The 21,458-nt window shown below is 40.2% G+C and overlaps 1 protein-coding gene across 3 annotated transcripts in view; it reads left to right on the top strand.

Moving 5' to 3' along the window:
• The window catches only part of emc10 (ER membrane protein complex subunit 10), a 44,557-nt gene that overhangs the window by 2,608 nt on the left and 20,491 nt on the right, over positions 1–21,458 (top strand). For all 3 annotated transcript variants that reach the window (XR_007958523.1, XM_052043107.1, XM_052043109.1), the window contains exons 2-4: positions 10,169–10,235; positions 10,859–10,971; positions 12,012–12,110. Coding sequence is in view for 2 of the 3 variants with exons in the window: in XM_052043107.1 (XP_051899067.1) it covers positions 10,169–10,235; positions 10,859–10,971; positions 12,012–12,110 (279 nt within the window). In the remaining variant the exon portion in view is untranslated. The remainder of the gene's footprint in view (positions 1–10,168; positions 10,236–10,858; positions 10,972–12,011; positions 12,111–21,458) is intronic.

Raw genomic sequence — 21,458 nt, 5'->3', positions numbered from 1 at the left:
GACCACACCACCTGGGTCATTCTCTCTTCTCGCCTCTCCCATCAGGCAGAAGATACAGGAGCCTGGGGGCACATACCACCAGGTTCAAGGACAACTTCTATCCTATGGTGATAAGACTACTGAACGGTTCCCTATCACGAGATGGACTCCTGACCTCACAATCTACCTTGTTTGACCTTGCACCTTATTGTCTACCTGCAGTGCACTTCCCTGTAGCTGTAACACTTTACTCTGTATTCTCTTATTGTTTTTACCCTGTACTACCTCAATGCACTGTGTACTAACTCAGTGTATCTGCACTGTGTAATGAATTGACCTGTTCGAACGGTATGCAAGACAAATTTTTCACTGTACCTTGGTACAAGAGACAATAATAAACCAATACTGATACTCCGAGTCTAGCCTAGACAAAGTTTTATACAACTACAGCATAATTTCCCGACTTTTATACTCAACATCCTGACTGATGATGGCAAGTATGCTGTATGCCAGCTTTACCACCCTATCTATTTGTATTGCCGCTTTCAGGGAGCTGTGGACTTGCACCCCAAGATCCCTTTGTACATCAATGCTCAGAGTCCTGCCCTTTACTGTATAATTCCCTCATATATTTGACCTCCCAAAGTGCAACACCTCACACTTGTCCAGATTAAACTCCATCTGCTGTTTCTCTACCCACATTTTCAACAAGTCTGTATCTTGCTGAATCCTGTGATAACTTTCTTCACTATTCACAACTCTGCTAATTTTTGTATTGTCTGCAAACTTGCTAATCAGCCCACTTACATTTTCATTCAAATTCGTAGCACTAATCCTTGCAGAACACCATTGGTCACAGACGTCCATTCATAATAACACCCTTCCACCACTACCCTCTGCTTATGGTCAAACCAATTTTGAACCCAATCGACCAAGTCTCCATGGATCCCATGTGCCTTAATCTTCTGGATCAGCCTACCATGAGGGACCTTTTTGAAAGCTTTACTAATGTCCATAGATATGACATCCACTGCCCTGCCCTCATCAATCATCTTTGTCACCTCTTCAAAATAATTCAATCATGTTTGTAAGATGTAACCTCCCACCCCCCACAAAGCCATGCTGACTATCCCTAATGTTTAAGCTTTTCCAGATGCAAGTAGATCCTATCCCTAAGAATCTTCAATAATTTCCCTACCACTGATGTAAGGCTCATGAGCCAATAATTTCCTCGTTTGTCTGTGTTTCCCTTCGTAAACAGAGGAACAACATTGGCTACTCTCCAGTCCTCTGGAACTTCACCTGTAACTAAAGGGGATACAAAGAGGCCCCAGAAATCTCCTCTCTTGCCTCTCTCAATAACCTGGGATGGATCCCATCAGGCCCTGGGGTTTATCCACCTTGATGTCCTTCAAGAGACTCAACACCATCACCTTCTTGATGTCAATATGCCATAGAATATCAGCATACCCCTCCAAGATCTCCTTCGTGAATACTAGTGCAAAGTGCTCGTTTAGTACCTCACCCACTTCCTCTGGCTCCAGGCAAAAATTCCCTCCTTTGTCCTTGAGTGGTCCTACCCTCTCCCTAGTTACCCTCGTGTTTTTAATGTATGTATAAAATGGCTTGGGATTTTCCTTAATCCTTCTCACCAAGAACATTTCATTGACCCTCTATGCCCTCCTGATTCCATGTTTAGGTTCTCTCCAGCTGATATATTTCTCAAAGGCCCTGTCTGATTTCAGCTTCCTAAACCTTACAGATGCTTTCTTCTTGTAACAGCCCTCATCATCCAGGGTTCCTGAACCTTGCCGTCTTTGTCTGTCTTCCTTGCAGCTACATGTTGGTCCTGAATTCTGACCAGCTGGCCTTTAAGTGACTCCCACAAGTCACATGTGGACTTGCCCAATAACAGCTGCTTGCAATCTACTCTCCCCAACTCTTGCCTAATACTTTTGTAATCAGCCTTTCCCCAGTTTAGCACTTCCCCCAAAGTGCAGTACCAGATAGTTATGGAGTTATGATCACTGTTCCCAAAATGCTCTCCCACTGAAACACTGATCACGTGGCCAGGCTCCCCATTACAAAGTCTAGTATGGCCCCCATCCCTAGTTTGACTATCTGCACAAAGTGTTAAGAAGCCTCCTGTATGCATCCTGCAAATTCTAATCTATCTAAGCCTCTGGCACTAAGGGAGTCCCAGTCAATATTGGAGAAAATAAAGTCACCCACTACAACTACCCTGTTGCTTTTACATCTTTCTATAATCTGCTGATGTATCTGTTCTTCTGTCTCCCACTGGCTTCTGGGAGGCCTATAGTATTTTTATTTCAAAAATAAACTTTATTCATAATAAAAAAAATACATACAAAAGAAGAAACAGTGCAAAACTTTTACATTCATGGTCAATACATTTTTTAAAACCATTGCGTAACCATAAACCATTAAAACCATAGCACCATTGCTACTTATGTGGCCCCCTGGGGTGATACACCCTTTCAATGTTTGAGAGGCTTTCCCATCTGACCCAGCTCCTCCATGTGTGGAAACAGAAGGAGTCTAGACCGTGGCCCTTCCCCGAGAGCCTTAGCATTAGCTGCGCTGAGCTTCAGTGTGTCCCTTGGCACGTACTCCTGCAGCCTGGACTGTGCTGGTTGGCAGCATTCCCTTATGGATATCTTGCTGGAAGACCAACGAGTTTAGGGCAGACCAAAGGGCATTCTTTCACCAAGTTGACCTTCGAGTAGAACTTGATGTTTGTCTCGGTGTGTGCCCCTGGGAACAGCCCATAAATCAGCTGTGACATAGCTGCTGGGGATGAACCAAAACAAGGACCCTTGCATCCTTCTCTGCACCCTCTTAGCAAATCCACAGTCTTAGAGGTACGTTGGAGATGATATTTTGTCTGGACAGGAAAGATCTGACTGTGGGGGCCCCTCTCACCACTAGCCAAGTGAGGTCTTGGTGCTTGTTGGTGAGTACTGAATAACCCCATTATAGTGATTGCGCCTCTAGTTCCTGAGCTCTACCCACATTGCCTTACTGGATGAATCCTCCAGGATGTTCCCTCTAATTGCTGCTGTGACATTCTCCTGGATCGGTAGTGGAAATCCATTTGAGTCTAGCATTGTTTGTGAAGGTGCCAAGGCAGAGGAGATTTACTAGAATGATATTAAAGATGCAGATCCATGTTAGAGTACCATAGCTTGTTCTTAAAGAAGGTTAATGGGTAATTTAACATGCTCTAAAGCTTGAAAGGTTTTGATAGGGTAAATAAGAAGAAATTATTTCCATTTGCTGACGGGTCAATATCTGTGGACATCGATTAAAAGTAATTGGAAATGGAAAATAAACTAGAGGCAAGATGAGAGCTTTTTTCACACACCCATCTGTAGCATTGTTATTACCCAGAATTTATTGGCTTAAGTTGGATGGAAGGAGCTTCAGCACTATCCTTCAAAAAATGATTGTTTAAGGGGAAGAATTCTGCTGGTATTTTAAAGAAAATTGACAGCTCTTTCAAAGATCTGACGTGGTCAGGGTGTGTTGAATGGATGCCCCCTATGTTGTATTGTTCTTTGATTCTATTTAATCATATAGATTTGCATAAAATATACAAAATAGCTCCTGAGAAGTCTAGATTATCGGGGAGTGACCTTGCTCAGTGCAGCTTGTCATTCAGGGACTTTCACATGGTGGTTAAGTGTTATTGGTATGTCATAGTAGCAAGATCATTACTGTCTAAATATTATTCTTGATTTAAGTTTGTCTGCTTTCTTACGAGGGCATTTTTAAAAAGAAAACTAAGGTGTTAAGTTGAAATAGTTGGGGAATAGATCTTTTGATTGAACTAAAATTGTTTTTTTTGTTTATGATTTCACATTCTTATTTTGTTGGACAGCCAGAATTAGTGGAAGGGTTTGCACGCAGATAAACAGCATGCCCCAGGCACAGGCAGAACACTGCAGATCTTGGAGATGTGAAACAAAGCAGGAAATACAGTGTGGATGGGGTAACGTTAGTGCAGCAGGGATCAGAGTTAACTTTCAGCCTGATGACATTTTATTGGAATTTTGTTTCTTGTCAAATATGATGCCTAATCTGCTTAGTGTTTCGAGCATTTTCTGTTTTTGTCCCAATGCCATAACTATTTGCTTTCTACTGAATCACTTTGCTATATCAATGAGTTGCAAGTGCAGTACAGCCCATCTGTGGCAAAAGGACATTTATTGCCTAAAGCACCTCTTACGTCTGAGTGAAAGTTACAAAAACAAAGCTTCTTAGGGAATGTTCAGTACAATATTGGCTTTTGTAATCGGTGGAAATCGGTAGTTCAAGTACACCTTGAATTATTCACAAACTGAAAGCTCCCCCAATCTTCCTGATGTGTAAAAGTTAATAACTTATATGGTGCATCAGCACTTCAGATTACTTTTAACTTTCATCTTTGGATTTTTGATTTAGGTGCTTGCTAATTCTGAGTGAATTATGTGTCAGTGACAGCAGAGATAGGAGTGGGAGAAGATGATATGAGTATTGCTTGAAATGTATGCTTGATCGCTTTACATGTCACACTGGAACAGGAATTTTGAAACTTTACCACATTTATTTTTAATATTTTATATACATTTTAAATTTGCTTTCATTAAAAATCATCTGATATGGTCTTGATTTGTACCTCTGTTTGATTAAATGGCTGTTTAATTACTTAACCCAGAAAAGTTGTAAGTGTCAAACCTTTGGTTGATGCAGCCAATTGAGAACTTTCTCATCTCAGGCCAAGATTCAAATCCATTCAGCCTTGGAGATAGCATTCAGTAGCTAATGGAGAGATGAAAGATATTTCATTAGTACTATTGGGGCATAAGTGTTATGTTGAATTAAAGTAAAGGCATATTGGTGGCACTGAAATGAAATAAAATTCAAAGCAGAGAAATGGACTTTGGTTATCTGAATTTTCAGTATGATAGGGACTGTCCCTGCATCCTGATGCCTAATGTTTGAGAGTACTTACTAATTTTAGAGAAAAACTTCTACTAGTCATGGGGTCATAGAGCCCAGTACTGCTCATAGAGCTCACAGCTTGAATTGTCTTTTGAAAGATTCACTCAGAAGTTAAAGTTTGGATGTTAGTTTCTGGGAATATATATTAATGTTATATATAGAACTGTTAGGCATAGAGAAACTCTTCCAAATCGGTTCAGACAGTTACTTGAACCTCAGCCTAACAAGACCATTGCCTGCATGCACTATTGAATTTTTTAATTATTTGCCCTCCAGCTGTTTTGGATATGGGTGAAATGAAAATTTGCGTTAAATTTGTGCAATTGTGAGAGTGCCTTCACAAAATAAGGCGGCAATGGGTTAAGAAGTAGCTCACCACGAGTTTCCCCAGGGCAATTAGGAATGAACAATACATGACAGCCTTGCCAGTGAATCCCACATTGTGATAAATGAATAAATCAAAACAATTGTACTGACTTAAGGCAGCCCAAATTATTGCAACCTTTAAATGTAATCATCAGATCCTCATCTTAAGACAACCGTGTGTAAACCTCCTGTACTACATTAGACCTTGAGAATGTCACTTTTTCTTTTTTTTCCCCTCATTACCGTAATTGAGGTATGGTGATCTCTGAGGTAGAATACATAACTGGAGCTATCTGAAATAATTTTGTCACAGATTACAAGAAGTGCTTAAGAATAAGGCATAAATAAAATTAAGTGTTACATTTGCTTCCAGAAAAACTGCACATTTCTGCCTTAGCTGTAGTATAATGTATACTTTGTGCAGTCACCCTGTGATTTACCACACACTATTATCCAATAAATCTGCATTAATGACAGATATAATCTCTTCGAGAGAGTACTGTTCTGTACTGTTGAGATTTTGGTATATCTGGAAATGGGCAGAATTTTTCCAACTTTGACTCATTCCAGAAACATTTCTCTTGAAGGAAAGGTAACTTTGAATATAAAGTGCATACTATTTGATGTGTTTGTAAGTGTGAATAGTTGCTCGAAGCTGACTTTTAATTTGAGAGATGATTGCTCACAATGAGTAATCACTTCTGGTATAAAGCTGCTTTAGCATGTTGCTAGTAAACCGCACAGAGATAATTGTTCTTGGGCATTGCTTTTTAATGTTGGTGCTGATATACTTACTGCATAACCTTTTTAATTCATCACCATCAGTTACTCCCATCAGGGACGACTGGTTGACTGGCAGTTCAAATGCATTTATTGAAATAAGTACCCATAAACTATTGCACTGGACCATTGCATTCATGCTGAAAACCCTGCATCACTGATAGTGCTAATAATTGCAGCTCTTCTTCTGGCTAGAGATCCATCTTTAAAGTTCTTTTATTCGGCAGAGGAGTTATCTTGGTGCCAGCTCTGGCTTAGTAATAGCCGCCTTCCCTCCAACTCTCAATGTTATGGATTCAAGTTCAGTAGACTTGAGTCCAAAATCTAGAATGATACTCCATTGCAAAACTGAGAATGATGGACTATCTGAGGTTAAGTTTGCTGAACTGAATGGACTTAAAAGGTCCGGTGACATTATTTTGAGAAGGAACTGGAGAGTTTTCCTTGGTGTCCTAGCAATATTTCTCTCTCAACCGGTAGCACTAAAAAAAATCTTACTTGGTCATTGCCATTGGTGGGATCTTGTCCATAGGTTAGATGCCAAATTTCCTGCATGATAACTGTATTTCATGGGTATTTAATTGGTGTAAAGTACGGGTATCCTGAAGTGACTTAACATGTCTCTGTCAATGAGGTATGAGGTGGGTTTGTTTTGCCTAATTACTATGGCACTGCGGGTCTTCTGTCCTAATTTCTTCGTCAATGTGTTTCCACGTTAAAAGGAAAAGAATACATCTATTATAACTGTGCAAGAGTGGCACAGGAGTTTTATCAATTCTGCCCTTGAGCATCCTCCACTCGGACTGAAATAATGGGAGAGAAATTCATCTTTGTTGTTAATGCTAAACTAGTATTAGTGTATTGACTGTGGATGCGCTAGAGGATTGAAAAATTGCTAAAATGGTGCTGCTGTTTAAAAAAAGGATAGACTGAGTCAGCCTGACATCCGCAGACAGCAAACTGTTGGAATAATTTTGGAGAATAGCATAATCTATATAAAAGGATAATCAGTATGGATTCGATAAGGGAAGGTTCTAATGATTGAGTTTTTTGATGAGGTAATAAGGACAATTGATAAGGGAAGTGTCTTTGATACATGGATTTCAGCAAGGCATCTGACTAATGGCAGGTTGATCAGGAATGTGAAAACTCATGAGCTCTAGCAGAAAGTGGCAAATTGGATTAAAATTGGCACAGTTCAAGAGAATAATGAGTAGTAGTAAAAGGGGGATTTTATGACTAGATGCAGTGGGGTTCTGTGGGATTTGGTGGCATCCTGTGTTCTTTTGAGATGTATATTTGACAATTGTACTAAAATTGGTATTGTGATTGATTGTTAGAGAGAAAACTAATGTGTAGAAAAGTATCAATGAACTGGAGAAGTATGTTTAAAAAAAATGGCAAATGAAATTTAGTCTGGGGAGTGTGAGGTAATGCATCTCGGAGGGCAAACCTGGTCAAGGATTATATATTAAAGAAAGGATACTAAGAACAGGATTTATGCTTGCTTGCAAAGTCAGGGACTTATTGGGAGGAGGCAGCATGATTTTGTGAAGGGGAGGTTCTAATGATTGAGTTTTTTGAGGAGTTAACTAAGAAAATTGATGAAGGCAGAGCAGTAGATGTGGTTTACATGGACCTTAGTAAGGCATTTGACATGGTCCTGCATGTTAGACTGGTCCAGAAAGTTAATGCACAAGCGGTTTGAAACATTGCCAAACTGGATCCAAAGTCGGCTGTGTGGTGATAGGAGGCAGATGGTCATGGTGGATGAGTAAGTGATCAGTAACTGAGGGACATAGAAAACCAAATTAAGTTAAACCTGACTGGCAGTCTAACAAATGGTGTACCACAGGGATCAGTCCTGGGACCTTTTGTTGTTTGTAATATGTATAAATGTCTTGGATAAGAATGTAGGGGCATAATGAGTAAATTTAAGATGACACGAAAATTGGTGAAGTTGTAGCTAATGAAGAAGGTTAGTTAAGGATGCAGTGAGACATGGATCAGCTGAAAAGTTGGGTGGAGCAGTTGCAAGCAGAAGTTATCCAGACAAGTGTGAGGCAATTCACTAGGGAGGTCAAATTCTGGTAGGATATATAGAATAAATGGCAGGAACCTTGGGAGCATTGATGTACAGAGACACCTTGGGGTGCAAATCCATAGCTCCCTGAAAGTAGTGACACAGATGGATCAGGTAGTGAAGAAGGCAATTGGTATGTTTGTCTTCATAGGTTGAGGAATTGAGTATAGGAGTTGGGGCCTCGTGTTGCAGTGGTACAAAACATTGTTTAGGCTGTGTTTGGAGTATTGTGTAGAGTTTTGGTCATCACACCACAGGAAGGATGAGCTAGCAATAGAGAGTGTAGAACCAGGATGTTGCCTGGAATGGAGGGCGGTGTTTATAAGGAGAGATTGGAAAGGCTGGTCCTATTTTCACTGGAACATATGAGGCTGAGGGGTAACCTTATAGGGGTTTATAAAATTGTGAGGGGGATATATAGTCAGAATCTTTATCGCAGGGAAGGAGAGTCTAGAACTAGAGGATACAGGCTTAAGGTGAGAGGGGAGACATTTAAAGATCTGAGGAGTAAGTTTTTCACACAGAGAAATCTAGAAGGAGCTCTCAGTGGAGGCAGATGCAACTACAACATTTAAAAGGTGTTTGGGCATGTATTTGAATAGGAAAGATGTAGACGGGCACGAGTCCAATACGGGCAATGGGATTAGCGTAGATAGGCTTCAAGGTTGGCATGGTCATGGTGGGCTGAAAGGGCTCACTTCTGTGGTGTACACTGCTAAGATTCTATGAACTCTGGATGAGCAGATAAACTTTGGGAGTGCATGCCCACTGACCTTGAAGGTGATAGTTCACGTTAAAAAGTTGTTTACAAAGGGATACTTGCCCTTCTCCCAGCTTTTATATTCTGTACCTCATTTAAATGTTAAAACCGTGTATAACACCAGTAAGAATGATGTGATAGCACTCAGACAGAATATGGAGGAGTTTTGGATGAACGTTGCTCATACTTGGAGCATTATAACTGAGGCAGGTTCACAAGCTCGGAGTTTCCTTTGCGGAGGAAACTGAGGGTGTATGAAATTATGAGAGGCCTAGACAGGTGGAGCATTGTGAACATTTCCTTGACAGTAATCAATAACTAGGGAAAGTAGTTTTAACTTAATTAGTAGAAGGCTGAGAAGGGAGTGAAGAAGAAACTGTTTTTACCCAATGTGTAGTAGGCATTGGCATTCGACCGAAAGGGTGGCTGAAGTGTAACTCCTCGGTATATTTAAAGTATTTGAACAGCAGTAAAGTTGTGTACTGTGAAGTCAGGATAGGCCAAATGCTCATCTACTCTGTAAATTTCTGTAATTCTGTGAACCCTTTGCATTCACATCTGTAAAGTCAGTTTCATTGGAGTCAGTGCAACTGAATGTATGGGGGTGAGTACAACTGGTAACCAGTTCTTTTACAGACATACTTTGGTTGGTAGATCAGAGACTAGTTTTTATTCTCTCTCCCTCCCTCCAAAGATCTCAACTTGATGTTTCATAGTCTTTGGCTTTTCCCAATTAAAAATAAGTAATTAAAATATGAAATATTTTGGATTGCATGTATTTTCCTATAGAGTAGTCCTTTCAATTAAAAAAATCTGCCTGAGATGTATCTTTTCTCAGTGCTTGGAGAGAAACTAGAATAGAATGAAGCAATTTCCAAAAGCCCAGAATTTTGCAAATTTTGTTTTATTTTCTAGTCATAATGTTAAAACGTAGGATTGTTGCCATTTGATGCTTACTGACACTTATTTATCACTTTTTAAAACTTTGTCCACTGAGATTATAAAGCAACTAAGTTCACTCAGATTTAATTTATCATGCATTTTTAGAAACTGCTCCTGGAGCTGTCTGGCTACTTTGACTCTTACCTGATCTGGTGGCTCCTAATGCTGTTGCTGGATACACAGAGGGGGAATAATCTGTTCTTCAGTCCTGCAGCAGTGCACACACACACTAATTTATTTTCCTTTTCTTTCAGCCTGGAGATGTTCTGGATTCTGAAATTGCAGGAGTGTCTGTACCACTTGAACACTCATTTGAATTTGGTAAGTTTACCAAGAAGATGAGAATTAATCTTCAGTTATGAATATGGGGTCAAGGTTGTTACAATATGGGGTTAAGATCATTACAGTGGGTACCCTTATCTCTTGGCAGCTTCATGCACTAAAAGCTGCTGCATCAAACATTTCCTGTGATTGAAGATGCAATAAGCAGGGAACACAGACTTAAGATTATTGGCAAAAGAACCAGAGGCAACATGAAGAGAAAACATAATTTGGCAGTTGGTTAGGCTTTGGCAGTATTGCCTGATGGATGAGATTCACTAATTACCATGAAAAGAAATTGGATAAGTATGTGAATGAGAAATAATTTGTCAAGATTTGGATAAGTGCATGCAATTGGACTAACAACTGCTTTTCAAAAGAGTTGGTATGGTCTTGTGGCATGCAGCAAGCAGCCTCCTATTACCGTGCTGTGATTGCATTAGTGGGTTGTTATGGGTGAACTGACCTCAGTTGAGAGAGCAGCAATTAGATGGAGAAAGTTTCAGCCAACATTGTTACTTGGTACCCAAGAGCAATATTCTGAACTCGTGCTTCATGAAATACAGAAACCCTTAGTTTTATAGCCCATCACAGAACAATAAAGGATTGTTTTATCATTGTAGATGACAGTGTGCACTATAAAAAAAGGGGTACGTTGTTATGGAGACCAGGCCGTGAAAACGCCCTTACTCTAACTCAGATGCAACTGACAGAGGATGAAAGGGTCAAACTCAGAGTAAGTAATAATATGTTCTTGGATTTCTCAAGGAGAAGTAGTTTCAAATTATCAAATATGAATTTTGTTTTCTTTAGCCTTAACTCTCTTTATTTTCACTATAAATTGGTGATCAGCTTTTAAACAAAAAGCATTATTGCAATCTTTAGCTGGTAAGTTAACATGTTGCTGTCGGGTCACTACCTGGGGCAAGTAGATTAAATGAGCCCAAAGATCGCTTAACAACATTATTATTGAGTTATTTTTGTTGATAATTGTTTCCTGCTTTATTAAAATATAAGATCAATGAAGACGCACAGAAAATTATTTTGCTCTCCACGTTTACTTCTCAGTATGTTTAGTAGTGATTTCATGAGTGTTTTACTCAGAAATTGGTTTCTGAACACAATGAATGTTTTAAAAACTATTGTTATGATAAATTTTGTCTGCATTTACAAAGCTCTGCACCTTCCAGTAATTATCCACCTTTGGCCTTCCAAGTTCACGTTCAAAAAGTACAGGTGTTTGTAGGTTTGGTTTTGGTACTGATGGTAGTAAGAAGAGAACAACTTAAGCATATTGCATTTTTGCTTAATGTTAGTGTAACCTCAAATTCACTGGAAGGACAAGCGTACCTCGATATTGTCCTTTACCAGTATTGAGTCACTAGTTAATCTCAGTGAGCTACATTGTGCCGGCCATGTTGTTTACACACCTAAAGCCAGACTCTCAAAACAGATCCTCTATTTCAAACTTTGTAGTGGGAGGTGATTACCAGGTAGACAGGGAGAAAGATTCAACATTATGCTCAGGGCTTCTTTGAAGAACACCTCCAATGACTCCTGGGGATCTCTGGCCCATGACTGCCCAAAGTGGAGAAGGAGCATTTGGGAAGTATTGAAAGCCTGACCACTCTGCATAAGGAAAACACAAAAGCCCTGTGAGAACAGTGGAAGGAGCGCACCACCTACCCAAGCTACCCATCTGCCCAAATGTATCTTCATTTATCAATATTTTTCTTGGATATTCATAACCTTTTGTGTCTTTTTTCATTCCCACAGGATATGGCTGGTACAGACGGGTTGTACCGAATTAGAATCCCAAGGAAACTGGGCAGTGAGAGCTCTACTTTGGATTATGTATCATCCTTTGTTCGAGTAGTAAGTATCAGAAAAATTGCATGAGCTGTAACTTGACCAAAGAGTGTTTGCAGAATTTTTGAGAATATTGAAATAAATCTTCAAGCCATGTTGTGAGCTTGTGCCTTAAGCTTATTTCAGAAAAAATTTACATTATAGACGGCATTTCACTGAAGCTCCCATCGCCCACTGCTTTAACTTGAGCACTATAATACAGGGAAGCATTTGACTAATTGTCATTACGCTGAGCACATTTTGTATCAGTCCTAAAAGAATTATTTTAGCTGGTGGAAGATGGTGGAACAAAGGCAGTATATGGAACATGGAAAGACAGGACGTGGTCACAGCAACTGTGATCTACTTGAATAATTCGAGTGACTGGTTGGACTACTTCTGTTGCTGTGTTCTAGGTATTGGGTGTCTTTGACTCAAGTTGACTCAACAATGGTGAAATTTTATTGCACCACTTCAGCAGGCTCAGTGTATGACCATTTCTTTTAAAAAAAATATAACTTCTCTTTTTAGTTTGAATCTATTGAGTTAGATATGTGATTGCTGAATAAAGTGGACGGCTGTGCAATGATAGACTTTATTGCTGACCACTCTTTGCTGATATGGCTTTGGTAATGGCATTCCTTCATGGGGCCTTCACACATGCACCAAATCACAGACCAGGGGTCGTCCTCTCATACGGATGTAACAAGCAAATGGGTCAACAAACAATCTGCTGGAGGAACTCTGCGGGTTGAGAAGCATCTGTTAGGGGGATAGGAATCGTCAGAGTTTCGGGTTTACAGTCCTGCTGCAGGGTTTTGACTCGAAATATCAGCAATTCCTCCCACCCACTCCCCCAATGACACTGCTTGCTCTGCTGATTGTTGCTCCAGATTCCAGCATCTGCAATCTCTCGTGTCTCACTAAATGGGTCTTGCAATTTTGCAGAACTTGACTGAGAATATTTATGCCATAATAACTAGTAATGTATTTGCATCTGCGTATTGGTAAACCAGTCCACCCCTTTTAATTGGAGAGTTAGTGGGCAATGTATAAGAACACTGAAGTTAGAAGTAGGAGTAGTCATTCAGCCCCTTGACTGATCTTGTACTTCAGTGCCACTTTCCATGCAAATACCATACACATTGATTCCCATAATATCTAAAAGAAAGCTTATTGATGGTCTGTCACAAACATGCAGTTTATTAATCTCTGTTTTGGTCATGCCTATGGGCAGGAATGTTGTTCCTCAGTAAAGCAAATAAGATCCTGGGGTTAGTGACGAGACGCGAGTACAAAAGCTGGGAAGTTCAACCTGTACCAGATGATGGTTAGGTCACAAGTGGAACATTGCGCCCATATCTGGTTGCCTCACATTAGGAAGGATGTGTATGTTCTCGACGCCCAGAGGGGTCTGCTGGATGAGTGATGGGGCACTTCGATTATAATATTAGATTGGGGAAGCTGGTGTTGTTCTCCTTGGAGCAAGAAGTTTGACAGGAGATTTGATAGAGATGTGTAAGATTTTGGTGGAATAAATGCAAGGACATTGTTTCCATTAGCAGGTGGTTCAAGGATGAGGGGCACAGATTTCAATTTTCAGGCAAGATATACAAGGGGCAATGTGTCAGAAAACTTTTTTACTCAAAATAGTTAAGATCAAGAATTTGCTGCTTGCAAGCTGGAAACGATCTGTGGCTTCAAAAGAGAATTGGCTTGGCACCTGAGGGAATAATTTGCAGGGCTCTTGTTGACAGAGCAAGGAATGGGATATATAGGATTTCTCAGTGGGAGCCAGCAAAGACTCAATTGGCCAAATGGCCCCCTTCCACACTGAAATAAGTCAGTGATCAATGAGGATCTGCTCCACAATGGCCGTGTTACCATGCATGTGATATTGTTGAAATTGAGTGAGGTGAAGTCTCTTCGGTAAATTATTCCCAGCAATGTTTTTCTGGAGTTTTGAGATGCGTAAAAGTGCTGTTTTCAGTTAAGTTTCTCAATGCCTTCCTTTATTATTAGAACCAGTATTGCTTTGTGTAAATCGCAGTAGGGCATATCTGTGTCCCATTACCATATATGTGCTACCACTTGCATCAAGTTTAGTTTTGATGCCAGTGGATGCAACAAATTTGGAGAGTGCAGGAATGGAAAAGATTCACAGCTGGCACTAAACCATATTAGTGGTGAGTGATTTGACGATGGGGCCTTCTTTAGCCAATGTTCGTGTCTAACACACATAGCTCATAGTTCTTATCCCTGAAATTATTGGCAAGAACTTGCAAATGTTTACCAGTTTAAGTGACAAAAGGATTTTCAATACTCCACACAACAGTAAAAGGCCAGCAAACTACAGAATAGTTGCATCAGTTTCATTTGGATCCAGTTAATTCTTGTCCAGGAAATATAAGAAATTTCAGTTTCATTAGCCACTTAATTTGCCTTTGAACCAAGAGGTAACTTAGACATCACAACTTAAAATGCATATCAGAAATGTTAGACATGTAGCTTCGTCAAAATAAATCAATTGGCACCAAGACCTGAAGTGTCATAAATGGTTTATTCTGTGTCCTGCATATCCCTACAGCTTGTTTTACTTGTGTAACACAGATAGATTTTTCTTAAAATATTTATCTCCTGTACACTGCTGGCAATGAGTGAGAGCTTCTGTGTCATTAACAGCATATCTCGGTCCAGGTTAGGCCACGTGTGTGAACAGGTCACATTGGCAGTGAATCCTAAAAAATGAGACAAAGCTCATAAGGGAAAATCGTTGAGAATGACAAGTGGGTCCAGAATTTGATAGGTGATGAGATTGTTTAAGTATAGAGCATAATGGCGAGGCTAAATGTGCGATGAGAAAGGTCTGTGATGAAGTAGGTGAACGAGTAGTTGGGCACAAAATGTAACAGCAGTAACTTCTGTATTTGAATTTTAGAAGCCATGAAATTTATTTGTTTATTATGTTTGTAAGGTTATATATTAGTCATCTCATTGGATGACTTTCTATATTTCAGCAATTATATAAAAACATTTTAATTATATTGAACAGTCAAAGTCAAGTTTATTGTCATATACACAAGTACATGTATGCACAGATGCAATGAAAAACTTACTTGCAGCAGCATCACAGGCACAGAGCATCAGGGCATAAATTAAACATGCTATTCTCATAGTGTAGATATTTAAAGGCTAAACAGCACCCAAAATGTTTAATTGTATGAATAATTATTTTGTTTTATATTGGAAATCAACACATAAACAGTGGCAGTGAATATTGTGAACCAGTTCGGCAGGTTATTCTTTGTCAGTGCAGAGAAGGATTAGTATCTAAGTTCTGTACTGTCTATTTGCATCTCCAGTTGGGGTTTCTGGACAGCAGTTTTGAGTGGTTATCCAGGCTAATTTTTTTTTAATCCATTTCCCTCTCTAGCTCAGTTATAACTTTACCTTTTCCTGTGTACCATGTCACCAAATTCACAAATCTGGAAGAAAAAGAAAATGCCACTTGGTCCAACTATGAGCTATTCTAGGAGTTTTTAATCTTTACCCACTCAAATATTATCCTCCCCTCCCTGCTGAGGTACAGATCAATGTGGGTTTTTTAAAATATCCTTTTAAATCATTATCAGATGAAAAAATTGGTGACTTGTTTAAATTGGCAACTTGTATAAATTGGCAACCATAATGAGTTTATTTCATAAAGGTCCATTTTACAAAAAAAATATGCCCGGATGTTAATCAGCAGTGTTCTTTTGCTCTTATGGCATCACCCTGTGGCCTTGTGAGTAAATTCAAGTGCAGGATCAGGCAACAAAAATCGTGGCTTCTCTTTTTTTGCTAGTTAGCCATTCTTGATGTGCCCTAGTCAACAATGGCTAACTAGCAAAAAAAAAGAGAAGCCAAGTTCAGCCATTGAAAGTTGCCATATCCTTGAGTTTAATAAAGGAAGTATATTGAGAAATAAAAATTCCATTAGAAAAGTAATAGATCCAAGATTAGCTAAGAAGGTTAAGGATATTAAATTTAAAGCAGAGGCTTGTAATGTTGATGGGGGTAAAATAAAAAAAAGGCAAAGGATTAGGAGAGTTGTAAATAGCAATGATCAACCACCAAAAAATGATGGAGAAGGTAGATTATAGAAGTAAAGTAGCAAGCAGTATTAAAGAGTTTCTACAGTTATGTAGAAAGGAAGAGAATAATAAACATGAACTGTGTGTCTTATGGAGAAAAAGATGGATGATATCATTGCACAGTATAATGAAACAGAGGCATTAAGTATTTTCCATCTTCACTGTAGAGGACCTAATAACTGAAGCAGCAATAAAGGAAAAACAAGAGTATGATGATATTGAGGAACAGGATAATTAATATCAGTAAAGAAACCTGAAAAATCCCCTGGACCTAATGGCCTAAAATGGTTCTACTAAAGGTAGCTGCAGGGGTAGTGGATGTGTAAGTGATGATCTTGAAAAATTCCTTGGACTCTCTCCAGTAATTCCAGCAGATTAGAAAATATGTGTCACATTGCCATTTGAGAAAGGAGGGAGAGGCAAACTAGGCACCTATAGATCAATTAGCCTGACATTGGTGGATGCATTGTTAAGGCTGTAGTGACAGACCACCGGAAACTTATAATATAACTAGATGGAGTCAGCAATATTTTATTAAGGGAACATCATGTTTGACAAATGTAACAATCAGGATATATAAAAGGGAATGAGTGGATGTAGTATATCTGGATTTTAAAAGGCATTTGATAAGGTACTAAATAAAATGCTATATGAAATAAGGGCCCATATTAACATGGATGGAGGATTGGTTAAAGGATAGACAACAGTAGCAATTCCTGTCTTTTTTTTGGTCGACAGACTGTTACTGGTGGTGGGCTGCCAACTAAGCCCCTCTTGGTTTAATCAGCTGCTGCCTGAGATCACAGGTAAAGTCATTCAGTGGTGTCTGACGATGGGGAATCTCATCTGTTACTTGTGAAGTTTCAAATCAGAAACCAAGGATAATACATCTCAGTGAATATGTACTGACTAACTTAAAATTTCTCACTGAGAAATTAAGGTGAAGAATCAACAGCAGATTTAAAAATTGAACAGATGAGACAAACTGAAACACCAGTTGAGTTTTAAGAGCCTCAGTATTGAGCCTCTCTGACGACTTAGTTGATAAAGGCACCAATCTGTGTGCTCCTTTATTTCAGCACAATAAATTCCCCTTTTACCTATAAATTGGGGTAGAATGAAAGATTAGCTAGGATTTCTACTTCTGATCACGGCTTTGTGCCCCTTACAGGGAAATGTTTGTGTACGAAACAGCTGAAGCAGTTCAGATGTGATGGTAATGGCCCAGAAAGTCTGAAAATCTTTGCTGTGGGATATATTGAGGATAGTCATGTTGCAAAGCAACAACAGAAGGAGCCTGTTGACTGTAGCACAAGGCGTTCAGGTGCAAGGGGGCGAAAATGAACGAATAAGCTTCTGTACACCAAAAGTGGAGATGAATTAGTAGCTTTATTTTTCCCTTGAAGTGTCATTTGAGTGCCTTTTAAAGCATGTAGTCTTATTCTGCAAACCATTGCTCTCAGCAGTTTTGTATGTTTCTGCTCTGAATTTGATGGAGTACCAGTAACTAAGATTCCGTCCCATTCTCCCAGTGCAGACCAGCAGAGCAGTGCCAGATGAAAAATCTATTATTTCAACTGGTTGCTTCTTTATGCATCAAAGTCTAAGAAAGACCTCTATCAATTTTGTCTCCAGTGCCACTCATGATCGCTATCTAGTGGTTGCTTGTGGAAAGAGCAAGTTTGTGGACATCAGCTGATAGGATCTTGCTCTGTGTGGATCACTGGTGGAGTAACCTGCTGACAACTGGTTTCTGGGCTCCTTTTGGCAGCAGTAACTTGGATGGGGCACTGGAGAGCTTTTGTGTCTGCCTGCGTGATTGATTCTTGAAAAGAGCTGAAGGTGCGGAAATGAATAATGGGACTGCCTTACGTATAAAATATTAGTCAGACCTCAGCCGGAGTCCTGCGTGCAGTTATGGTCACCACACTATAGGAAAGATGTGAGAGAGGGTGCAGAGGATGTTCACCAGGATGTTACCTGGGATGAAGCACGTCAGTTCTGAGGAAAAACTGGAGAGGCTGGGTCTGTTTTCCTTGGAGCAGAGGAGTTTAAGAGGGGACGTGATTGAGGTGTAGAAAATTATGAGGAGTATCAGTAACGTAGCAGTTAGCGTAACGCTTTACAGCGCCAGCGAGCCGGGTTCAATTCCCGCCACTGTTTGTACGTTCTCCTCGTGTCTGTGTGGGTTTCCTCCGGGTGCTCCGGTTTCCCCCCACTTTCCAAAGACGTACAGGTTAGGAAGTTGTAGGCATGCTATGTTGGCGCTGGAAGCGTGGCGACACTTGCGGGCTGCCCCCAGGATGCTCTACGTAAAAGATGCATTTCACTGTGTGTTTCGATGTACATGTGACTAATAAAGATATCTTATCTATAGACAGACAGACTGCAGGAAACCTTTCCTCATGTCAGAGGTAGATAAAACTAGAAGATGTAAATTAAGGGTAATGGGTGGAGATTTAGAGGGGATCTGAGTGGGACCACCTTCACCCAGGGCGTGGTGAGTACCTGGAACACACTGCCTGATAAGAGTGGTGGAAGCAGAGCCGCTGACAGTGTTCAAGAAACATCTATATGAGCACTTGAATTGCCTGGGTATAGAAGGCCATGGGCCAAGTGCTGGAAGATGGGATTAATATGGTTGGGTGCCCACTGCAGCATGGATGTGGTGGGCTGAATGGCTTGTTTCCATGTTCTGACTCTGACTTGGAGCATACGTGAGCTGCAGTGATGCAATGACAGATGAATTGTGTCTGAAGTCTGATATATCGGGACACATTTTGCAAAGGTGTTATTTGATTAGAGCAGCATGTTTCCCCTGCCCCACTAGGGTGATGTAATTGTATTTCTGTTTACCAACCAGATATATTTAACCCACCACGTGTTTCACAAACTGCATCTTGTATTTTCTTACTATGTATCATTTCCACACTGCCATATTAGTAGTGAAGATGTTGCACTGTATATTGACAGCAATCTAAATTAAAACCAGATACTGGAGCTGCTCTTGCAGTCTTTACTGGATGCCATCACCTTATTCTGATGTGGTCACCTTCTCTGCTGGAGATCAGGTTGCTGGTCTTTTCGTTTCTACAGAAAATATGTTCCTGGCATGACCCACATCTTGGAATCAACTCCATACTTGGTCCTTTGCCATTGTTCCTTCTTTACAGTGCTGACAGTTTTATATATGGTGTATTGGACTATGCTCAATAGATTTTTAGATATCTAGGGATCTGGGGTTAATTCAGGAAAGCAGGATTGAAGTACAAGATCAGTCATGATCTTATTAAAGAGAGGAGCACGCACGTGAAGCCTCCTGGCCTACCCTGCTACTTTTGTTCTTGGACAACGGATTGTTTGGGTTAAAGTGTAGCTAAGACAGAGGTTCACTGAACTCTGCTGAGTTAATTATTCTGTACCATTGTAGCGCTTGAGGCCTCACCATCACTATAAGTACTTTTGAAAGCGAGAATGAAGAAAATTAACCTAGTCACAATGAGCTGACTTATAAAAGTACTTGCGTATGTGAACTCCAGGCTTGGATGTAATGCCCAAGATGGATGGATAAGCTGACAGTAGCACTTGGGGCTTGCATATTGGCCTTGTAGCTGAAATTTTGGCGTGGGGGCATTAAATCGATTGTAATGTGCTTTTTAGGAGTGATGGGGTGTAGACTGGAGGAACTGTAAAGCTCTTAACCAGAAATACTGAGCTATCATGATTAGATGTCCTCATTTTAAATGATGTCCATGTACATGTGGTGCTCTTCAAAGGCCATGGAAGTGATACTGGAATGCCCGACCTGCGCTTTTATTGCTTTAATAGGACGCTCAAAGCAGCCACACAGGTTGACTCTGTGGTTAAGAAGGCATACAGTGTATTGTTCTTCATCAATAGTGGAATTGAATTTAGGAGCCGAGAGGTAATGTTGCAGCTATATAGGACCCTGGTCAGACCCCACTTGGAGTACTGTGCTCAGTTCTGGTCACCTCACTACAGGAAGGATGTAGAAGCCATAGAAAGGGTGCAGAAGAGATTTACAAGGACGTTGCCTGGATGGGGGAGCATGCCTTATGAAAACAGGTTGAATGAACTCGGCCTTTTCTCCTTGGAGTGATGGAGGATGAGAGGTGACCTGATAGAGGTGTATAAGATGATGAGAGGCCTTGATCGTGTGGATAGTCAGAGGCTTTTTCCCAGGGCTGAAATGATTGCCACAAGAGGACACAGGTTTAAGGTGCTAAGGAGTAGGTACAGAGGAGATGTCAGGGGTAAGTTTTTTACTCAGAGACTGGTGAGTGCGTGGAATGGGCTGCCAGCAACTGTGGTGGAGGCGGATACGATAGGGTCTTTTAAGAGACTTTTGGATAGGTACATGGAGCTGAGAAAAATACAAGGCCTGTAGTGTGCTGTAGGTTTTTTATGTTTCTAATATTGATCAGTTTCATTATGTGTTAGAGGCCAGAAGAAGTTCCCTCTATACTGACTCAGAAGTCTGCTTTAGACCTAGGTACTCAGTCGTTGCAGCATTAAAGTATTACATCTGATAAACTTTCTGCCTGCCTGATATTAATGCCCTCTAGTGCATCATTTGGCAATGACTTTTCTATCTTGTGTTGCAGTTCAATCTTCCTATTTGCATTAAAGATTTGCTGTTGTAGACAGACCTCTAAGCTGAATGATACATCGTGGTCTTTGTTAATATTTACCTGATATTGCTGAAATACATCATGTAAAGTGGTTCTCCCAGACGTGGCTGCTAGGTCTGACAGCTGCTTCATCAGTGTTTCTCAATCTCTGGCACTCTCTTCCTGTCTGTGCTGCTGACAGGAGCTGTGTCTGGAAAATGCTGTTTGATAAAATCTACCCCTGCCTCTCAATTTCCTCTCATTCCTCACTGGCGCTCACCAACATAACTCCTATCTCTTCCAACATCCATATAATCTCCCAGCACCAAACGTAGGCACAAAATTCTACAACTGCTTTTATATTGTGTCTGTTCAAAAGTTCCAGAGAAATTGTGTTGAATGTCCTCACCATGATCATTTACCACATGTACATATATGGTGGCTATGTGTATTTAATATGTGCACATTAACTCCTGTTCCTGCTAATTCAAAGATAATTTTATGAATTAAATAAAAGATTGATGGTTAGAATTAAGCAGGTTTTATAAAACGGTGCAAGAGCAGGACTGTAATTTATTCTCTTTGTCTTTCTCATCTTGTGGAATAGCAGA

Source organism: Pristis pectinata, chromosome 33 (genome assembly GCF_009764475.1).
Source record: "Pristis pectinata isolate sPriPec2 chromosome 33, sPriPec2.1.pri, whole genome shotgun sequence".
NCBI classification, from domain to species: Eukaryota; Metazoa; Chordata; class Chondrichthyes; order Rhinopristiformes; family Pristidae; genus Pristis; species Pristis pectinata.
The sequence above is the reverse complement of the archived record's forward strand: the minus strand, read 5'-3'. Positions and strand labels throughout refer to the sequence as shown.